This window comes from Tachypleus tridentatus, chromosome 7 (genome assembly GCF_004210375.1).
Source record: "Tachypleus tridentatus isolate NWPU-2018 chromosome 7, ASM421037v1, whole genome shotgun sequence".
Taxonomy (NCBI): domain Eukaryota; kingdom Metazoa; phylum Arthropoda; class Merostomata; order Xiphosura; family Limulidae; genus Tachypleus; species Tachypleus tridentatus.
Genome location: NC_134831.1, coordinates 171,478,962 through 171,503,003, shown reverse-complemented (window position 1 = coordinate 171,503,003; position 24,042 = coordinate 171,478,962). Strand labels below are relative to the sequence as shown.

The 24,042-nt window shown below is 35.3% G+C and overlaps 1 protein-coding gene across 3 annotated transcripts in view; it reads right to left on the bottom strand.

Moving 5' to 3' along the window:
* LOC143257223 (suppressor of lurcher protein 1-like) overlaps nucleotides 1-24,042 on the bottom strand; it is an 81,257-nt gene that overhangs the window by 42,115 nt on the left and 15,100 nt on the right. For 2 of the 3 annotated variants that reach the window (XM_076515638.1, XM_076515636.1), the window contains exons 2-3: nucleotides 10,679-10,777; nucleotides 5,621-5,690 (exon numbers count right to left, since the gene is read on the bottom strand). In XM_076515638.1, coding sequence (XP_076371753.1) covers nucleotides 5,621-5,690; nucleotides 10,679-10,693 — 85 coding nt within the window. In that variant the 5' untranslated portion in view covers nucleotides 10,694-10,777. The remainder of the gene's footprint in view (nucleotides 1-5,620; nucleotides 5,691-10,678; nucleotides 10,778-24,042) is intronic. The other variant, XM_076515637.1, reaches the window with a different exon arrangement.

Here is a 24,042-nt window from a genome sequence, read left to right as displayed (position 1 = left end):
CGTTTATTTTTACCAGTCTAAGATTGTCAGAATTTAACTGAGGTTATTACTCATATGCAAATTACGTGTTCTTCCTCAGTAAATTACATTATGTTGACCAGGTTAATTTAGTTCAACTCAAAATTACTTGTTTTTTTCTCACCGTTTCCACCCAAAGAATCGAACGCGAGTTGTTTTCCACTTTAATCAAGCTGTGTAAACAAAATGAATTCGAGTGGTAGGTGTGTTCGTTTTGCTTATAAATTTGAAAAAAATTGAAACTGTGATTTAGTTGATTTTCACTGAGGATAAACAAGAAAAGCTTTCAAAGTCACAAGGCAAGCGAGAAACTGGGACTTTCCTCAATTCTAGAACTTCTAGAAGAGTAAAAAAATAGAAAGTAAGATATCTAATGTAAAAAAGAGAAAGAAAAATTTCATTTTTGTTAACCGTTTCCTAAATCTGAAAATCCACGGTAAACATTAGGAATCGCTACGTCAAAATCCGAATAAAAATATAAAAAATCGAAGAAAGAGAGAGGGAGTGTTTATCCAGACTGTTACCTCCCTGAAGACGATAATAGTATTGAATCACGAGATCGAGGTAACATACTAGAAGCCTGCCAATCGTTAGGTTCTTGTTGTTACGACAGAAAGATGCTTCTATGTTACAAATAAACGATGTATCCTGCTGCATCTTGTTTTCCCCCCCCTTCCCCATAGTTACCTGATGTAACGGCAGTTAGTATACGGACTTACAACGTTAAAATCCGGGATTAGATTCTCTGTTATGGACACAACAGATAACCCAGTGTGGCTAAATTTTATAAACCAGACCAACAATCTTACTTCCAAAATTATTTCTTCTTTCATGCATCAAAGGCTGTGCGAAATCGACAACATAGATTCTACATGATGGTGGAAGACAGATGTTGGAAGATACTTACTTCTGCCAAATAACTAAGACACTCCACTCTTATTACACTCCTTTAGTATACTTTCTTTTAACGCCTGTGGCTCAGCGGCACGTTTAAAAGTCCACGGCGCTAAAAATCAAGATTTGATCCCTGCAGTGAGACCAAGACAAAATTGTGATTGTGTAGCTTTTTTGTTTGTTTGTGTGTTTGTTTGTTTTTGAATTTCTCGAGGGCTATCTGTGCTAGCCGTCCCTAATTTAGGAGTGTAAGACTAGAGGAAAGGCAGCTCGTCATCACTACCCACCGCCGACTCCTGGGCTACTCTTTTACCAACAAATAGTGGGATTGACCGTCACATAATAACGCTCCCACGGCTGAAAAGGCGAGCATGTTTGGCGCGACCGGGATGCAAACCCGCGACCCTCAGATTACGAGTCGCACGCCTTAACACGCTTGGCCATGCCGGGCCTAATGTAGCTTTTCGGTTAATAACACATTCGCGCAAGTAGAAAATAGTCTAATGATTGGGATGCCTGGACTCTGAAACTGGAGATTCATGGCTCGCATCCGTTTGCCTCAAAACACTCACTCACCGCTTTGAAGCCGTACGTTAAAATACCACTATTATATCAGACAAGAGTAGCTCAAGAGCTGATGATAGGTGCTATGAGCTGGCCGCCTCCAATCTAGTATAAAAAATTGGGTGCGTATGTTTTAACGATTTTGGAGCCTTACAACGTCATAGCTTTCAGTGTCGTCACAGATAGTCATTATCTGTCCGAAGAAAGTGCATGTTGTCTATAGCCCTGCAGCGTGGTTTTAACTGTAAAAGGCACCAACGTCAGGGTATCATAACCGCAGCACACAAGTAACCTAAAAACGCAGAACTGATGTAAAGTGACTTTTGCTATTGTGCTACGCTACGATAAACCGTCTGAATGTCATACTTCGAGGATTTAAGAACGGAGGGGTGTGTAAAAGAATTAGATAGCAGTATATATGTTTTAATACTTGGAATTACATTTTTATGAATATTTTAATAAACCAAGAAAGGAAAAAGGTGTTTTTTTTTCTTTTGTAAATGAAATCTATCAAATACGACTGTTTGATTGACAATTTTAATTATTTTGTTTATAATTTTATTTAAGTCTAGATGGAGCTGATATCTGTTTGAAGATTAATATGATTTTTTCTATTATTATTTACGGCGTTTACTGAAAATATGCCTTTACTAAAGAGGCTGGGTTTGGTCTAACAGTTATTTAACCGGATTGTGAATCTGAAAACTCACGTTTCGAGTCACTTTGCCTAAAAGGGGCTCCGCACTTTGGAGCCGTGAATGAGTATAAAAAGTGAGTACTATTTGTCAATAGCCTTTGTGTAGTCTGCTCGAAAACGTCTGACCAAACGCCTTTTTGAAGTAAGAATTTGATTCGAGTTTCAATCTCGTTCTAATTATAAAACCGAAGTGTGTTACAATTACTGATTGAAACAGAAGAAACTTATGTTCAACCGTTTCTAAACAGCAGCCTCTTTATCAGCAATGTTTGCAGAAAATGAAACTGATGAATATTGATGTTCCATAGAAAATTTACTACAAATTAGGTGGTGGTCAAACTACTGTTACTACTTAAGATGTTGGGCAAACTGTTGTTACAACTTAAGCGGCTGATCGAACTATTGTTATTACTTAAGGTGTTGAACAAACTGTTGTACAAATTAAGATGCTTGTCAAACTGTTGCTACTATGTAAGATGTTGTTCAAACTCTTATTACAATTAAGGTGTTGACAAGCTATTGTTACTACTTAAGGTGTTGGTCAAACTATCATATGATATTATTACAACTTAAGGTGTTGGTGAAACTGTTGTTACTACTTAAGGTGTTGGTCAAACTGTTGTTACAACATAAGGTGCTTGTCAAACTATTGTTATTACTTAAGGTGTTGTTTAAACTATTGTTACTATTAAGATGTTGGTTGAACTGTTGTTACTACTTAAGGTGTTGATCAAACTGTTGTTACTACTTAAGGTGTTCATCAAACTATTGTTACTACTTAAGGTATTGGACAAAAATTTGTTACAACTTAAGGTATTGCTCAAACTATTGTTACTACTTAAGATTTCGGTCAGTCTATACTCGACATTTTTAGTTTGATAAAGTGCACGACATATTGTAATTTCGATTTTGTAAGCCTAGCGAGTATAAAGTGAATTACATTCTAGTAAATGAGGCAGCATATTTGTATCTATGTGAATCTAAATTGAATTTGGAAATATATACTTCATATTTCTTAGTTCTTTCATTCCTGTTACCCAATAAAATTATAAATATAGTTGTCAGGTCGTAAATTTCACTTCTGTTTGTAAATTAGGAATATGATTGACTCGATTTGTTAAATATACACAATACTTTTCATGAATATCCTGTCGCTTTATCACTTTGAGTTTTAGTTTTATAATCTGAAGTAAGGTAGTTTGACTATTGTTTAACTGTTCGAACTAAGTCTTAATTTGTTTTCTACTTTTTATATTATGTGCTTTCAGTGTTTTAAAAGCTATTGCAAATTTGTAACTGCGAAGAAATGTAAGGTAGTTCGGTTACGTAAATTATAGCATACATTCTCTGACCATAGTAGTTTGTTTGTGTGGATCTGTTTGTGATCCAAAATACTTCCAAATACTTAAAGTTTGAAATTATTAAAGTATTTAATAATATTTTTAATTTAAATAACTTTTGAACCCAAAAAATAAATAATATTTTACTGTTTACTTATCTGACCACTCGCAATTCGTACAGAAAAATCATAGCACCTGCCTGGCGTCAATCTACGTGCTAGGAAACATAGAATTAAAAACAGCGTTTATATTATTTGGTAGAAATCCCTTAATTTCTAATTGAAACAGTACGTTGTAGTATAGAGCAAACAATACACCCCTTTCTCAATATAAGTCTCTGATATTACTCGGTGAAGAAGCTATTACTCATATAAAAAACATTAAAAGAAATAGAAAACGAAAACTAGTATTCGAGTTTCGAATTACACGAGCTGCTGGTAAGAAAAAGCATAAATTTTCAAATGGAATCTAAATTTCATTTCTAGCGTCACAAACTGTGTAAGAAAGTGGAAACAAAGATTTATTAATTTATGAAAACAATCTAGTTATTTTTTGTCTTTTAACTTTTTAGTTTTTAATTAAATAGAAACTTAATACTTGGTCGATAGAAATGTATATGACTGAGTTTAATATTTTGTTCAGAAAACTAACTTGATTTCTAACCGTGGTTGATGTTGATTGTTTGTGTTATTTTTTTTGTTGTTTTTTTCATCTTTGCTTCTATTTATCTTTTAATATGTCAGTGAATGAAATTCTTTTCAAGGTGTGTTTAAAATAAAAACCAGGAAACCTTCTAACGTAAGCGCTTTGTGAAAATACTCGTTCTTTTCCTTCGTGAGTGAATTGCGAGAGCTTTCGCAAAATAAACCTTTAGATTGGAGATAAACCCTGTGAAAAGGAAAAGTTTAAGATCTGAAAGCAGTCGGGATTCACTTATATTGTTTATTATTATTGTGATTTCTAACTTATACGACATGATTGTTAGTTGCATGACTATTTACAATATAACATTTCAAAATGAATCGAGATATCACCAGCAAGACTTTCTGTTTAGTTCACATTTTCACACTTCACTGGCCAATCTAATACTGGGGTTAGTATAGTTTAGTTTGTTTGTTTGTTTGTTTTTTTTTTTGGAATTTCGCACAAAGCTACTCGAGGGCTATCTGTGCTAGCCGTCCCTAATTTAGCAGTGTAAGACTAGAGGGAAGGCAGCTAGTCATCACCACCCACCGCCAACTCTTGGGCTACTCTTTTACCAAGGAATAGTGGGATTGACCGTCACATTATAACGCCCCCACGGCTGGGAGGGCGAGCATGTTTGGCGCGACTCGGGCGCGAACCCGCGACCCTCAAATTACGAAGCGCACGCCATAACGCGCTAGGCCATGCCAGGCCCAGTATAGTTTAGTAATAACCGAATATATTTTAAAGTTATTTTTTGTTGAAAAATATTTTACCATATTTTTATGAATAATTTACCAAAACATATGGATTTACATTTCTCTGTTTGTTTGTTTTGTAATTTCGCGAAAAGCTACACGAGGGCTATCTGCGCTAGCCATTCCTGATTTAGCAGTGTAAGAATAGATAGAAGGCAGCTAGTCATCATCACCCACCGCCAACTCTTGGGCTACTCTTGTACCAACCAATAGTGGGATTGACCGTCTCATTATAACGCCCCCTCAGATTACGATGCCTTAGCCCATCTGGCCATGCCGAGCCACATTTCTCTGTGTTTTATTGTACGAAACGCAACTTTTCGAAGAAAAAATACGTATCTATATAACAACTTTGGTAGTCATGAAAGAAAAAAGACTTATCTATATAACAACTTTGGTATTCATGAAAGACTTATCTATATAAGAATCTTTGGTAGTCATGAAAGAAGAAAGATTTATCTATATAACAATCTTTGGTAGTCATGAAAAAAAAGACTTATCTATATAACTACTTTGGTAGTCATGAAAGAAGAAAGATTTAACTATACAGCAATCTTTGGTAGTTATGAAAGAAGAAAGACTTGTCTATATAACAATCTTTAGTAGTCGTGAAACAAGAAAGACATGGATTAACAAGTTTGAGGGTCTTGATAAAAAGCACTTACCTGCGTTAACAGCTTTGGCAGTCATAAAAAAGGAAAACTGAAGGCACATAAAAAAGGTTGACATTGCCATCTGGTGGTAAAATAAAGATGATTTTAATTACACATGATTTGAAAGTTTAAAATGTTTCAACATTGTCAGCACAAGATAATTACATATATGTAATAATATAAAGAGTAAATTCAGAATACAAACCGTCAGTATCTTGTTGTTAGATGAATTAGAAAATATTAAATTAGTCATAAGACACCATTGTTTGAAATGTGATTACTAACTTAATATTTACAGGATTCTAATCGCTAACTAATTTCGAACCTTTTCCATCTGTACTGCTTTCTAGGCTATTCCTCCAAGACTTTCTTCAGAAAGATCAATGTGAACTAAAAAGTTGGTTCCAATTTGATCTTTATTGTGTCTAAATCATATATAAAAAAAACTTATTACAGTCAATTACCGTCTTAAGAAGCCCAGCATGGCCAGATGAATAGGGCGTTAGACTCTAATCTGATGGTCGCGTGTTTGAATCTTCATCACACCGAACATTCTCGCCGTTTCAGCCCTGGGGCGTTATAATGTGTCGATCAATCCCACTATTCTTTGGAACGGAGTACCCCAAGATTTGGTGGTGGGTGATGATGACTAGGTGGCTTCACTCTGGTCTTACACTGTTAAACTAAGGCCGACTAGCACAGGTACCCTTCGTGTAGCTTTGCGCGAAATTCACATCAAACAAACAAAATAGTTTTAAGGTATTTAAATTTAATTGGACGGTTTTGCGCATGTCTGTTTCTCAAATATTGTCATGAATTAGTTATCACGTCATACTAATCAATACATCAAGTCAACTATGGTAAACAACGTGACTATATACCACGAGACTTAGCTTGAATTTAATAACTTTATGCCACACATGCGTGAGCAAGACAGCCAGGTCAAAGGTCATAGCCAAACAGTAGCTTTCTCCGCCCATACAGCTACACTCGACTAAGTAGTGTGTCATGAACAGGTCGATTCACGGCTGAAAATGTAATTTGTTTTTCTTTGATGTATCACGGCTTGAACCTTTGATCTACAGCCGGCACACTAGCTACCGGCCACGCCCGGCCTTTTGACTGATTAACTGTATATTATTGGCTTAAGCAGTACATTAGCAGAAGTCTAGCTAGAAACACTTCCAAATTAATATTAGCACTGGAAGTATAGTCTGTTGTGAAGGTTTGTTTGTTTTTCGTTCCCAAAATTACGAATCTTTGTGGATAAGCACAAAAACTGCTCTAACCTTTGATTTACTATAAGTTTGTGTGTTTGTTTTGAATTTCGCGCAAAGCTATCTGCGCTAGCCGTCCCTAATTTAGCAATGTAAGACTAGAGGGATGGCAGCTAGTCATCACCACTCACCACCAACTCTTGGGCTACTCTTTTACCAATGAATAGTGGGATTGACTGCCACATTATAATGCCCCCACGGCTGAAAGGGCGAGCATGTTTGGTGCGACTGGGATTCGAACCCGCGACCCTCGGATTACGAGTCGAATGCCTTAACACGCTTGGCCATGCCAGGCCATATTACAAGTCAACGAAAATTTCGGAAAATTTTCATTCTCGAAATTATTAATATTTATCTATTGTCCCACGGTGTGACAGCGGTAGGTTTATGGAGTTACAACGCTAAAATCCGAAGTTCGATTCCCCTCGATGGACACAGCAGATAGCCTAAGGTGGCTTTGCTATAAAGAACAAACAAACAAACAAAACAAGCTTTATCTATAAAAATGAAATAAAAACACACGTGACTGACTTTATGAGAAAATTTGTATAATTAGCCCTAAGTTAGCCCTAAGTGATAAAGTGCCAGTGCTATACTTGCTGTAACAATCTTTTGGAGTCTATGTCGTAATATTTGTTTCAAGCACGATTTCGATCAAATTCCTTATATTAATATAGGAAACTAATCAGTAAATAACATTAATATTCATGTTCTTTTAAGCTATGCGGGGGATATTTTTGTTTGTTCCAAAGTTAGAATCTTGTAGTAAATGAAAGGAATGGTCATGTCTTTGTCTAAACTCACAGATTTGTTGAGATGAAAGTACAAACTACGAAAAATCAAGAAGCCCAAGCTGGACTTGTTGCTGAGTAGTAACGGTCAGAAGGACTCTGTCCCTTATCGGTAACCCTGATCAGGGCCAATCAAAAGAGTGTGGGGAGTGGAACAGTCCAAACTGGTGTAACTGAATCACAAATGAATGACAAATAGAGATTCATACAGAAGAATAAATTAGTACCAACAATAAACCTTATTCTTCAAGTTCTACAGACATACTGTGTGAGTCAGAGACACCTCACAACGCCATAAGTATATAACAAACGTTCCACAATTGTAAAATTCCCTAAGCCTTTCCATCGGTACATCCTCCAAGTGATTTGAAGTAATAAATTTATATGTAAACTGGTTTCGTGTTTCTTAAGTGAGAAACCGTTATTTCGGTTTTTGTTGGATATTTAGTGGCAAAATATGTTGAATAATTATTTCGAGGTAGGAGCATTGCTCCAACAAACCAACCAAACCAATGACGCATTCCATGCATTCTGTCTAACGGCCGTACAGCGCTGTTTCTATTGTAAAGAGCTCCGTTGTCAGAATGTCATGCAAAGCATTCTGCTTCTATCCGCGGGCTTTTCATAACCCATCTAGTGTGCGAGGATGGAACTTTCCTAACCTCCATTTCAATTGTCTGATTGTGCAAGCAAATTAAGAACATGTCTTTGTATGGAAAAGCATAAGTTTCCTTTTCGTTTGCCAACTCTTTGAGGTATATGATAACTGAATGTATATGTCGTGAAAGTAACTTTCGTACGCATGACTTGTAAAGTTTTTTGTTTTGTTTTTAAATTGATTTGCTGTACACTGTTGCATGGAGCACGTTTACGGATTTATCATCGTTCTTTGTGTTTATGGTTTCCCACTTTTTACCAGACATCATACATTGTTAAATATAGCTGGGGAACATCTTTTTGTAAGTCTCTTTCTGGATGGTTTTGGTGTCCGTAGATGATCCATATTCCTTTCAGAAGTGTGGGCCCGGCATGGCCTAACGTGTTAAGGCGTGCGCTTCGTAATCTGAGGGTCGCGGGTTCGCGCCCGAGTAGCGTAAAACATGCTCGCCCTCCCAGCCGTGGGGGCGTTATCAAGTTACGGTCAATCCCACTATTCGTTGGTAAAAGAGTAGCCCAAGAGTTGGCGGTGGGTGGTGATGACTAGCTGCCTTCCCTCTAGTCTTACACTGCTAAATTAGGGACGGCTAGCACAGATAGCCCTTGAGTAGCTTTGTGCGAAATTCCAAAAACCAAACCAAACCTTTCAGAAGTGATATTATACGATCTACGACACGCCAAACAACGTTATTTGTAAACCTGACACCTACTGTCACAACTTTATATTCGCTATGGCTATCACGTGACTTGCTATTTTCTGTTTTATCGTTGTTAATGTAAATTTGCTTCTCTATACTGAATATTTGCTGAATTATCATGTTATTTTGTAAACAGACATCGCTATCATTATTCTTGTTATTAAATAAAAAAAAACAATTCGCTTACTTTTAACATATAGAAATGTATTAAAGTACTGTGATTTATGGTTACAAATGAAAGAAACCAGTTAGTGCGTCTACAATATAAGCATACTCAAGCGGTTTCAGTGGAGAACATATCTGGGTCGAATTGATCTTAATCGGGCTTATAAAAGAAAACTGATAGACAGAGTAAATCGTTTTAGCCACTCCATTTGGCGCAGCCAGATCTGAATACTTTAATGTCAACGTTTATCACAGCCACATCTGAACACTTCAGTCACGTCGTTTAGCGTGATTACTGGTTGTAGCGAAAAAAGGCATTCTCTGTTTCATTTCTGTGTAAGTGTTCTAAATACGTTGATTACAGACACAGAATTTTAACTTCATGAAATATCACATCTCACATGGTATTAAAATCTGTTTCGTGTTTGTTTTCTGTTGGTTTTTTTTATGGGTACAAATCCAAAAACTTGAGATAATTCAACGTGGAGAATCATAAATTCACAAAAATTGGGTCACTTTTAATTGCAATAACTTGGCAAGAATTACAAAAAATCATTAATGTATTTACGCTTCGGAGATATTAGATATGTGTAAGAAATGATTAATTACAAAAATAAATCGTTCACTCCAATATGATCTATGTTTGCTCTGAGCTGTAAAAGTGATATTAGATTCGAATCGATTAGAGTTTTCCACGCTTTTATGAGATGAAATGTTTATTTATTCTTTGTAATTAAGCGTCATAATATTTGCATTTTTATCAACTACCAGTCTTTGCCATGGGAATCAGAAACGACGAGTATGAGGGGCTAATGGATTTCGCAGCGTTGTAAATGCCAATGAGAAGGCTTTACCACTTGAGTTTCAACATAGTGTTTTATTTTATTATACATTTCTCTTTGTACTCTGAAACGTATTGCCTTAATCTATAAAAGGATTTTCTGGCGCTAACAAGAGCGTGATGTTGGACATGCGCAAGTAGTCCCAACTCCTTTCTCGCATGTCAGGAGCACGTGCTTCACTGGAGGATCGTATAAGACCTAATCACGCACAAGGCTGTGAAAAACTTATGTGGTGTAGCGAAACAAGAGATTGTTAGAACTAATTTGTTTGATCTGATATCTTCTGAAATGGAAAGAAGGTTAGAGAATTTAAGTTACGAAAGAGGTCTCTATTGGTTTGCACCGACTGTCTATTCTCTAACGATTTCCTTAAGTTTTTTATATATTTATATATATAGACGAAGCCCTAATTTAACAAAAAACAGTCAGCTTAAATTTCTCCTCCGGACCTTACTAAATAAATACTTTTTTTTCAATATACGTATTTATTTCTAGCTAAGTATTGTTTAATTAAATATGGTCTTACGGTCTGTTTTAACTTTGTAACTAAGACTACAATATCGCAATCCGAAGACACAGCATCGAAACTCTTCGCCGAAAATTCATGTCCTTTCAGTCGTTTGGATGTTATAATACTTACGAACAAACCCATCATTCGTTGATAAGGGCAAACCCAAGAGCTGGAAGCGGATGATGGTGACCAGCCGTCTTCCGTATAAGCTATCACCGCAGACTGGCTCTGCTCGTAATAAAACAAACAATGCTTATTAATTCTCAGAAGAGTGTTTGGTTTGGTTTTCGCGCAAAGCTACACGAGGGCTACCTGCGCTACCCGTCCCTAATTTAGTAGTGTAAGACTAGAAGGAAGGCAATTAGTCATTACCGCCCACCGCCAACTCTTGGGCTGCTCTTTTACCAATGAATAGTGGGATTGGCCGTTTCATTATAACGCTCCCACGGCTGAAAGGAAGAAGATGCTTGGTGCGACGAGGATTCAAACCCCCGACCCTCAGATTACGAGTGGAGTGCCTTAACCACATGGCCACGCCGGGCTCTAAGAATAGGAAATTTTCCGACTGAATATTGTTTATAAAACGAAATAATTAGGTAGCTACACTTCGTATTATATACATAATTAGGTAGCTACACTTCGTATTGCTAGATACCACTTTTTGTAAAAGTATGAACAAAAGTCTAAAAACCATAAATATTCGTGTCATTCAAAGATTTCTAAAATAAAAATAAAAATCAAGCACTATAATTGATAAATCATAAAATCGTGAAATTTATGTTTTGGTGAAGAAAAGAAACTAGCAGTTAAATAAATAGCCAATTAACATGCTGAATAAGAATAGATAAATAATTCCAAAGTATGTCACATATTATCCAAACACTTAATGTTTTAGGTAATTAAAGGTGAATAAATCCGAACAAACTACTTACTGTCCTCCAGTATAGTAAAGCTTGGCTTGACTCGTAATCTGAGGGTAGCAGGTTCGAATACTCGTCATACCAAACATGCTCGCCCTTTCAGCCATAGGGGCGTTACAATCTCCGGTCAATCCCACTAGAGTAGCCCAAGAGTTGGCGGTGGGTGGTTATGACTAGCTGTCTTCCCTCTATTCCTACACTGCTAAATTAGGGACGGCTAGCGCAGATAGCCCTCGTGTAGCTTTGCGCGAAATAAAAAAAAAACCAAACAAACCAATATATTAGGCCTAAAACAAAACAAGCTATTTTCTTTTCTCCATTATATTAGGCGTAAAACCAAACACGGTTTCTTTCCTCCAGTAATATAAGCCTAAGATCAAACACGCTGTTTTTTTTACCTCCAGTATAATAGCCCTATCCCAAATAAACTACTTACTTTTCTCCAAATTATTAGGCTTAAAACCAAACACGCTGCTTATTGTTCTCCAGTATATTAGTCTTAAGACTAAACAAACTGCTTAATTTCTTCTAATATATTAGACCTACTTTACTTATTTGATTGAACCTTTCAATCAGCAATGATGAGCCGATAATACAGCGAAACTAGTTTGCTGCAGTAGTAGTAGTGCGTCAAAGAATAATTTCGGCTTTTGTGTCATTTTTCTTAACTGGAATTCAAGTTTAATGACGAACCAAATTTAAAATATTATCACAACAATAAACTTCTTATGTAGAAATACACAGTATAGCACTAAACAAAACCCTTATTGACACTTCCCCAGGCCCAGCATGGCCAAGCGTGTTAGGTCGTGCAACTCGTAATCTGAGGGTCGCGGGTTCGCATCCCTGTCGCGCCAAACATGCTCGCCCTTTCAGCCGTGGGGGCGTTATAACGTGACGGTCAATCCCACTATTCGTTGATAAAAGAGTAGCCCAAGAATTGGCGGTGGGTGGTGATAACTAGCTGCCTTCCCTCTAGTCTTACACTGCTAAATTAGGGACGGCTAGCACAGATAGCCCTCGAGTAGCTTTGTGTGAAATTCAAAAACAATTTTTTATATGATCATTTCTTCCAATTGTTGAGCAATATGACCACATTTCATTGGTGTATATGGTTATTCATTCCCATCAGTGGAAAATATAACCACTTCTTCTCATTGGTCTAAAATATGGTCATTCCTTCCCATTGGTGAAAAATGTAACCCCTCTTCTTATCATTGGTGAAAAATATGACCAATTCTTCCAATTGGTGAAAATATAATCATTCGTTTGGTCATTGGTGAAAAATATGACCACTTCTCATTGGTGGACGCGTAAACATCATGAACCGGTAACTGTATTGAAGACTTGAAAAAGGAAGCATGCCACTTCGATGAAATCTTTCAGTGCTTCGTTTACTTAAATTTGAAAAATGGTAATAAAAAACGACATCTAACTACTGCTGTCTACTTTCAGCTATTTTTTATTTACCCTAACTATCTACAAAACGACAGAAAGTGCCATCTGTTCTGATAAAACATTCAATTCAGGTATCTAGTCAGACAAGAATTAAGAATATTGTATATACAGCTAATAAATACAATGACCCCTAAGGCCAATAAAATTAGTTTAAGCTAACGGTGGAAATCGTTCGTATGATCTCACATCAACCGTTTATGATAAACACAGCTTAATGTGATATAATACTTACCTTGATAAGCACAAATTAATGTGACATAATACTTACCTTGATAAACACAGGTTAATGTGATTTACAGTTACGACAGAAAGTGTTCGTACCCCTGCGTCGTGAATAGTTTTTTCCTCATAACTTAAAAAGTATCACGAATGGGATAATGAAAGTATAGTGTATTATAAATATTATACTAAAACACATCTACATAAATTTCGATCTAAATTGAAAGAAAAATAAACTGTTTATAAACAAATAACCAAGCATAGGATGGGCAGAAAGTGTTCGTGCGTCTACTTTAATGGTCAGTTGTGTAGCCTTTCAGGTGAATTACTTGGCGCAATCTCTCCTCATAGCTCTCCATGATCGTTTAACAGTACTCGACTGGTATTTTCTTTCATTTTTCTTTACAGAAGGTCTCCAACTCTTGCAAGTTTTTCGGATAACGCTGATGAACCCTGGTCTTCAACTCATGCCAAACGTTTTCAATTGGGTTGAGATCAGGTAACTGCGATGGCCACTTCAGAACGCTTATATGGTTCCTCTACAACCAGGATTGCACATATTTTGATATGTGCTTAGGGTCATTGTCGTGCTGGAAGATCCAACGACGCCCAAGCCGCAAGTTCCGAGCATCATTCTTGATATAAGTGCCTAATATATCAACGCACTCTTCTTTTTTCATGATTCCGTTGACGCGGTGAAGGCTGCCTACACCAGAAGAGCTGAAGGAACCCCATAGCATGATCGAGCCACCTCCGTGTTTAATTGTAGGGACGGTGTTCTTTAGAAGATTTCGTTTCCCCTTCTTGCGGAAAATGTTGCGAACATCATTGTGGCCGAAAAGCTCGATTTTAGTCTCGTCTGACCAAAGAATACTCTTACAATAGGTAAAGGGTTTATCTACATGCTTTATTGCATACCTCAATCGTGCTTCAAAATGAACAGGCTTTAAATATGGAGTTCTACGAGGACGGCATGCTTTGAACCCAGAAGAGCGTAACTTGTTCGTAACTGTAGAGATGCTTACTTCAACCCCAGTTTCCCTTACCAGTTTCTGTATGTCATTACGTGTTAAACTAACTTATTTGAGAACCTTCCTCTTGGTTCTCTCTGGAATTTTGATGGGGCGTCCGGAACGAGGGGGGTTAGCAGTTGATCCTGTGAGCTTAAACTTGGCAATTATGCTTTGAACAGTAGATTTTTGGCACATTAAGTTGTGTAGCAATACCGGAAAGAGACACACGAGAATTGTATTTTACAATAATTCGGTTTTTTAAATCACTGGACAGTTGTTTCCTGTTCGCCATGATGACCAAGCAAATAATGACGGAGACGGAGCTAAATTGCCGGAAATAAATTTTTGCTGGCTAAATTCCAATAATTATGAACCCAGTGTCTAGTTCTGGAATGGTATAATGTAGTTTATTCGCCAAACTAAACAAAATTTTTACAGGAATATCAGTTTTTTCACACGTTCTGAACTGTACGAACACTTTCTGCTCCCTTATTTTTGGTTATTTGTTTATAAACAGTTTATTTGTCATTTAATTTACATAAAAATTTATGTAGATATGTGTTAGTATAATATTTATAATATACCATACGTCTATTAGGCTAATCGTGATACTTTTTTAAGTTATGAGCAAAAAACCACTCTGGACGCAGGGGTATGAACACTTCCTGTCGTAACTGTAATACTTACCTTAATAAATACAACTTAATGTGATATAATACTTACTTTGATAAACACAACTTAACGTGATATAATGCTTACCTTGATAAACACAACTTAATGTGATGTAATACTTTCTTTGATAAATACAGCTTAATGTGATGTAATACCTTGATAAACACAACTTAAAGTGATATAATGCTTACCTTGATAAATACAACTTAATGCGACATAATATCCTAATAAATACAACTTAACACGTGTTAAAATACTTACTTTACAGACTAAGTTAAACGTTTGTTACATCAACAACTTATTGTATTACACACCTGTCAGTATTTGCTTAATAATGTTGAGTTTTGTTTTATTTTGTTTTTTCTCTTTTGAAAATACAAAACTGTTCGGCCTAACGTTTCTAAGAAACAATTCATTTTATGACATCCTATGTATAGTCTGTAAGTTTATCAACATTATACATCATCCTTAGTTTACTGAATACTCTGTGGTTTACTTCGTTTTGGTCCGAAACATTTTTTAGCCGCTCAATCACAATTTATTTTCAGTTTGTCCGTAATCACGTTGCAGAACTTTAAAGAAAATGGACTCTAATAGTTACGGATAAAATAGTTTGTATGATGATAGTGATGTAAACCTTATCTTCATTTCTTTTTCCTTCAAATAAAACAAACAAACCCCAGCAATCTCAAAACCTGCAGGTACGAGTAGCTAGCCCGAAGAATAAATAACATGTTCCTGATACAAACGCATAGCGACATCTATAATTCTCCTTCTTTTAAATTATTTTTCAGTCCTTGTTTTGTGTTGGAAAATCTTGCGGGAATCGTATAGACTCCATAAAATCAGATATTTGTGGTGAATAGCGGCTCAAAAAATATTTTAAGGCTTGATAACAAAACAGGGAGTTAAGGTATAATTCGTTAAAAGATTTCATTTCAATTCTAATTGTGCCTGTCAGAGTAGCGAAGACGTGTTACGTTACCACATTCTCTTGTCACACTGATAGCTTGCTTTATGAGAAAGGACGCCTCCTGGTAATAAGTCGAAAGTGTAAAAGTTTATGGGCCGTTTTATCTAAATCTGCAGGCAATCCTATATCACTAACGCGCGAGTTTGTTTTCTTGTTGTTGTTTGAGTGTTTCTATCATAGAAGCGATTTGAAACGAGCCAAAATACGGCTTAAATTGCACTATCTGATAAGCGTATTAAGTGAAAATATAGAGACAGTTCCTCCCCCCCCTGTAAGGACATCTAGAAATATATGTATATATAAAAACAAAACGTGAAACACCTAATTATATATACAAACATTAAACACCTAATACTATATACAAAACGTGAAGCACCTAACCATATATACAAAACTTTTAACTCCTAATACTGTATACAAAACGTAAACAGCTAATATTATATACAAGATATTAAACACCTGGCACCACGTTTAGAAAAACGTCCATGTCACTTGGTGTGTCTCAGGTGTTATGTCTCATTCAATAAAGCACCAATGGTAATTTTATCATAATAGTGCCTTTAATAAAATAGTAGTTTGCTATACAACCTAAGTAACAGAGGGCGTGTGAGTAGATGGAGAAAATTGTTCTTCCACAAGCAACAACTGCAACAATACCAGAGAAACAGGAATTTACTGATACTATAGTTTATGTACAGGACCAGACAATGAAGTATGTTTTATAAGAGATAAATTTTAGCAGCCTAGGAAACTATATCATGTAATACATGATTAAACCCAGAGTTTTCACTGGACTACGAAGAGACACTCGTGATAAAAATAAATTTACTCTACTTTATTTTGCTTGATTTCTTACCATCCAACTAAAATTCAACGCTAGAGGTCACTATGTCATGCTTGGAGCAGTGATGTTTTGCATGTTGTGTTAGGATATGATATTGTAAGCAGCCTTTTTAGGCTTATAAAAGCAAGATTTTTGAATATTTACGGACACTCATTCGAGCCCTATCAAAACTTTCCATTCATGTGACCACTGCAACTTGGAAAATTAAAGAGTTACATGTGTGAGTTGAAACATTTCAGCTATTACGATAAAGTATCTTGCGAGAATTGTTTACAACACATCGATAATAACAACAGAGTGTCGTGTCTGACAATAAAGTTGTTGTATAATGGCAGATTCATTGCTAGTTAACAGTATAAAGGTAATTAGAAATCTTAAACCGACTTGAAGATTTTTAAAAATGCGGTTTAGCTGCTCAATATTTCGTATAATCCAGTCAGTACATACTGTCTCTTACTGACAACATTTCTTCAATACTCAAGACTCAGGTTTTCGGTTGTTGATCAGAATAGTGACAGTATATCGTTAACGTTTGGTAATTTAAGTATTGTCAGAAATTTAAATATTGTTCAACGTTTAATAATTCATTGCAGCTCTGGTTTGGCTTAAATAATAAATTTTCAATTTCTAATGAATTAATTAGAGCACTAAGCATTAGATCTAATGTCGTTGATTGTTTGTAAGTTTTGGCCATTAATGAACTAAATATTTAATTGAAAGTCATTTAGTTTAATTATTGTATACAATTTCTCCAGAGGAATTTAACCTTTATTTCGACTGGAGCACTTCCAAAGTAGAAGTTCAAGAGGTGATGACATCTTATTTATAAATCTAGAATTTCAGTCGAAGGATCCTGACGTATGTTGACCTCAAAAGAACATATCCCAGCCTTAACCTTTATACAATGAACTTAATTTTATAAACCTTGACTTTAATGCTTACACAATAAAATCTTAACATTACTTTCATCCTAACATTTTTGTAATATGATCTTCATCTGTTCAAAGTATTTCAAACACCTAATCTTATATAGATTAAACTTAAGCTTAATGTACGGCGACATTGACCTTTGACCCCATGAGGTCACAATTTCATGCAAATAAGCTTGTCCAAGTAAACTGTCACAGAAATGGTCAGTGAGCCCAATAAGAACCTATGTATGGTGATGTGATGGTCAATTACACTTGGTGGATAGAAAGTTTGACCAGTCTTTCAATAGCTGTTTAATTTAAAAGAAGATATGATTGAATACTTTAGAGGTGGACATTGCTGTGGAAGGTGAGAAACCACAGCAATAGTTTCGTCTGAGATAGTTACAAGCTCGTGTTCTTCAAAGAAGTCGAACAGGACGGTAAATATTAACGGGTATTGATTAGGAATTCCTTGAATCAGCATCTATTGGAGATAAATCAAAGCGATGCACCAATGGCTGGGGCGTTATTGAAGCATTTCATTCAAGGGCGAAGTCACTGAATTCTAAATTATATTCATAAAACTACAGTGCGTGAAAATAGGGTTTACATCTTCAGTTCGGTTTTCAAAAGAGTCAACATCACTTACATATATAGATATATGTGTATTGGGTTGAGGAATAATTCGTGAGCGTTTTTTCAAGTTAAAAAAAAATATTCATAAATGAAACGCTTTCGCAAAATATTTCATGTCATTTGGTAAATAATTTTTTGCTCTAATAGATGGTGTGTTTGATTTTCATATGTCTTTAATTTTTGCTTTCATTTTCAGCTCATTAAATGGAATGTCAAGTGGATAAAATCGAGCATTTTCGACACCATCTGCTTTTCGCATTTAATTTCTTGCAATTTCGTTTACGACAATGCATACTATATACCTAGGTATTACATGAAATAAAGTATCATAATAAATGTTTTGGGTGTAATGTGTTCATGCATTGAAGTATTGTATAGTTTTGCATGTAATGCTTGAATGAAATTATTTAAAAACGCTCACGAACTCTTCCTCAACCTAATATAAACTATAAAATATATATAAACTAGAAAATCACTCAAACGTTTCATTTTAGTTTTACAATAAATAAACTAAAATTTATACAAATTATTAGTCATCTTCAAGAAACTGAGGTCTTGAACCAAAGTTCCAGTTTTTATGCCAATTTATACTCGAGTTTTATCGCTACAATATTCCAGTTTGTTACCATTATGAAGAAAAATTTTCAGTGTAATAACCAAACTGTTATACATTGGTCCTTCAAGGACCCTTAACCCCTCTACTAAACTGGACCAAAAGTCAGATGGAAACATATCGAGTTGCGATTTTCACACAAACCACATACTCTTAAGTTGCATATCAGTGGAAATAATACTGTCTCAACTCGACAGGTGTAATTCTATTAAAATACTCTAATATATAGTTTACCAAGTTTTAGATCTGTGGAGGAAGAAATGCACGAGCGAGAAAGAGTCACCACACCTGTAATTAGACCTCGTTAGAGCGCTCCCACTCTAACCATATCATTATCAAAATTCGGAATTGATAAGGTAAAACTAATTAGCTCCGAGGATTGCATTAAATATTAAAAAGAAGAAGTGCATTAAAAATCGGATGAATTATCTAAATACGTTACAACAGCTAATTCAAATGTGATAAATTTTCCTCAGCTGGAAATAACTAATACATCTTAAATCTGTTTCACTAAACAGACTGTGATATGTTAATATTAACTAGTACTTTAAATAGTAATTTGATCCATCACACGACCTGTGAAATGTTACTATTAGTTAGTACTTTAAATAGTAATTTGATCCCAACACGACCTGTGAAATGTTAATATTAACTAGTACTTTAAATAATAATTTGATCCATCACACGACCTGTGAAATGTTACTATTAGTTAGTACTTTAAATAGTAATTTGATCCATCACACGACCTGTGAAATGTTACTATTAGTTAGTACTTTAAATAATAATTTGATCCATCACACGACCTGTGAAATGTTAATATTAACTAGTACTTTAAATAGTAATTTGATCCATCACACGACCTGTGAAATGTTACTATTAGTTAGTACTTTAAATAGTAATTTGATCCATCACACGACCTGTGAAATGTTACTATTAGTTAGTACTTTAAATAGTAATTTGATCCATCACACGACCTGTGAAATGTTGCTATTAGTTAGTACTTTAAATAGTAATTTAGTCCATCACACGATCTGTGAAATGTTACTATTAGTTAGTACTTTAAATAGTAATTTAGTCCATCACACGACCTGTGAAATGTTACTATTAGTTAGTACTTTAAATAGTAATTTAGTCCATCACACGACCTGTGAAATGTTACTATTAGTTAGTACTTTAAATAGTAATTTGATCCATCACACGACCTGTGAAATGTTACTATTAGTTAGTACTTTAAATAGTAATTTAGTCCATCACACGATCTGTGAAATGTTACTATTAGTTAGTACTTTAAATAGTAATTTAGTCCATCACACGACCTGTGAAATGTTACTATTAGTTAGTACTTTAAATAGTAATTTAGTCCATCACACGACCTGTGAAATGTTACTATTAGTTAGTACTTTAAATAGTAATTTAGTCCGTCACACGACCTGTGAAATGTTACTATTAGTTAATACTTTAAATAGTAATTTAGTCCATCACACGACCTGTGAAATGTTAATATTGGTTAGTACTTTAAATAGTAATAAATAGGACTTTAAAAAGTAACTTGGTCCATTACACGTCCTGTGATGTGTTATTACACTATGTAAAAAAATGTTTACTTTTTTATTGTTCCTGAGCAGAAAGTGTTATTTCCCAATTGTTTATGCCTAAAGTAAAAGGAAAAGACCTATTTTGCTCCTCAAACTTTGCTTTTGTGACCTGGGTAATGAAATTTTCAAATTTACCCATTTTCCAGAACATTCCAGGTAGATTCAGTTCTGAGTGGCTGATAGAGAATTTTCTCGAACTTATAAAAGTTTTCTAGAACTTTTCATAGTAATATATATACAGGTGCTTACCACTCACCACTTCAGTTTAGTTCTAGCTGCCTAATTGAAGACCTAGACCAATCTGATTTTATCAGAGATGGCATCAAGAAGCTGCAAGGATTCTCCAGACGCATTCTGCTATGTATGTGGCCAATTTATCAAGACAAAAGTGAAAAAGTACTCTGTGACAACATCTGCTAAAATGTGTGAATCCTACAAGGTATATTTCGACACGCCTGTCAGGGATCAATACAAACCCTGGGAACCTCATTTTACCTGCAAGCACTACATAAAAAACTCTAGAAGGTAAGATGGACAATTTTTGCTTATTTGAATAGTAAGATTTTATTTTATACAAATTTTAGACCTTTTAAAATTTAAATATCTTTTATTTTTTAATTTTCAATAGTATAGAAAAGATATCACTTATAAAATATTTGCATGAAAATCTTACACATTAGTTGTGGATGAAATAAATATATTTTACATAATAACAATTTTATTTTGCTCTTTTGCAGGATGGTATAGAGGGGTAAAGAGAGCTATGAAGTTCGCTATTCCAAGAATTTGACGTGAACCCACTAACCACTCCAGCAATTTCTACTTCTGCATAGTGGACCCTTCCAAACGTCGGCTAGCAAGGATGCGTCTGCTATTATGTATTCAGACCTTCCATCATCAATCGCCCCGGTGCCACACTGGCCTGAGCTCACTGTACCCCCTCCACCAGAGAGAAACCAGCTATCCTCAGAAGAGAGCAGCAAGTCAAAAGAGGAGGTAGATGTTGAAGATCCAGATTACAATTTCAGAGGTACAGCTGGTGAGTGAAATCCATACTACCCCAACCAATGAGACTCAATGACTTGATCAGAGATCTTGATCTAACATAGTCGAATGCCGAGCTTTTGACATTTAGATTCAAGGAGTGGAATTTGTTAGATGAAAGTGTGCAAGTCGCAAGTCAGAGGAAACGTAACCGATATTTTTCAAGCTTCTTCACTTGTAAAGATGGGCTCTGCTTCTACCACAATGTATCCGGCTTGCGCGAGAAATTGGAATTGCTTGTAACCCGAACAAGTGGCGCCTCTTCATTATATGGAACTGATTGAGGCTCTGGGGAAGAACTATGGCAAAATGGGTTGCAGGAAGTCCCTGAAAGTCAATATCCTTGACGCTTACCTTGATAAATTAAAGGAGAACATGGGAGCATACTCAGAGGAGCAAGGCGAGCGCTTCCACCAAGATATACTGGACTTTGAACGCCGCTATCAAGGAGCATATAACGAAAACATGATGGGAGACTATATTTAGATACTGATACGTGAAAGTGATTTACATTAGTCGCAAATCTCGATAAACTACTCACTTCTAAACATTTTTGTATAACTTTAGTATAAATACATGTAAATCTTGATTCACATGTTGTTTTATTCAGACCTTAAGTAAATGAAAATGTGCAAATTTGTCCGTTTTTACATAGAAAATAGGTTAATTTCTAAATTTCATTATCCAGGTCACAAAAGCAAAGTTTGAAGGGAATAATGGCCATTTTCTGTACTTTTACAACATAAGCAATTAAGAAATAACACAGGTTTTCAGGAACAAAATTTGTGTTACATAGTGTTATTAGCTAGTACTTTAAAGAGTAATTTGAGTAATTTTCTACGACCGAAAAGAGTAGTTATTTGCTAAAGCGACTTACTGATCTATTTTAATTTATAAACTGTACTTTGTTATATCATACTGTCAGGAACAGTGTTTCAGTTCCATTTTGAAATTTTTTTCAATGACACATTCTGAAGTGGCTTACATGTAACCAAATGGAAAGTGTAAGAATTACAATTAAACCATAGACGACTAATAAAAAAATAAAGTAGTAATTCTTTCAACAGTGTAGATCTTATTTTTACACCCATGATTTTAACTGGCGAGGTAAGAAAAAGCAAGTTAAAAGGGCGAGATTTATTGTTCTTCTTTTCCAAAGGAAAGTTAAAATTGGACCTCAATTATAGAGAGATTTACAAATGACTTGGTCACTCATGCACCAGTATATACCAGTATATAGAGAGATTTGCAAATGACTTGGTCACTCATGCACCAGTATATACCAGTATATAGAGAGACTTACAAATGACTTGGTCACTCATGCACCAGTATATTTTCAACAAACAGTAGTTCTTCTTACCCGAGCACTGAGGTTTAAACGAACTCAAATTCTACTGTTTATTTCTTCTTTATTATATACTTTTAAGTACCTTAAGCCACTTTTGAGATCCAGTAAGGCTTTGTTCAAACGGAATTTTCTGCTTCATATGTATGTAATAAGAACTGAAACAATATAAATCTATATAAAGTAGCCCCTAGTGACTTAGCGATAGCTCTGAAGTCTTATAACGCTAAAAAAATGTTTCGATCCCTTTGGTGGGCACATCAGACGTCCTTCATTTAACGAGAAAACGTATTTGTGCATATGTGTGTGTGCGTGTGTTTATCTATATAGGTATGTGTAAATACTTACAAATGCTACACTAGAAACGAAAAGTCTTTGCAACTAAAGAACAGACAAATAAAACTATACTTTGGGAAGGTACAGAGTACCTGAGCAACAGGGGTATTTACATGGATAGGATCTCCACACAATAGCAAATATACCCTGTTTTTCTCGTCTCAGTTCTATCTTAGCCAGTCCTACATATACGTGGTTATCTAAATTTATATTCACACCCATGTTAATGGACAGAAAAAGCTAAATTTAATCTATGTTAATGGACAGCAAAGGCTTAGGCTAATATACAGAAAATGATTAGGTTAATCTATCTTATAGGTTAATCTATGTTAGTGGACAGAAAAGGCTTAGGTTAATCTATCTTATAGGTTAATCTATGTTAGTGGACAGAAAAGGCTTAGGTTAATCTATCTTATAGGGTAATTGTGTTACTGAGCAGAAAAGATTTAGGGTAATCTATGTGAATTGACACAAAAGCTTTCGGTTAATCTAAAGCTTTCTGTTATTCTGGAAATAAAGAGTTTTGTTGGTCGCAGTCTCGTTTGTGTTTGTGAGGAGTACGCATGCTCTAATAATCAAATTGTTTCGTAGTTCCGTTACGCAACTATATAAGCTCAACTTTAATATAAAATACGGCTTCATCTACATGTTAAGTACATTTCATAATATGTTGTTTCCTTGTTAGATGCAGTCTTGTAACGTGAAGTGTTATTTTATTTTCTTAGCTGGTTTTGTTTCTATGTTAGATACAGTCTCGTAACTTGAAGTGTTTATTTTTTAGCTGGTTTTGTTTCTGTGTTAGATACAGTCTCGTAACTTGAAGTGTTTATTTTTTAGCTGGTTTTGTTTCTGTGTTAGATACAGTCTCGTAACTTGAAGTGTTTATTTTTTAGCTGGTTTTGTTTCTGTGTTAG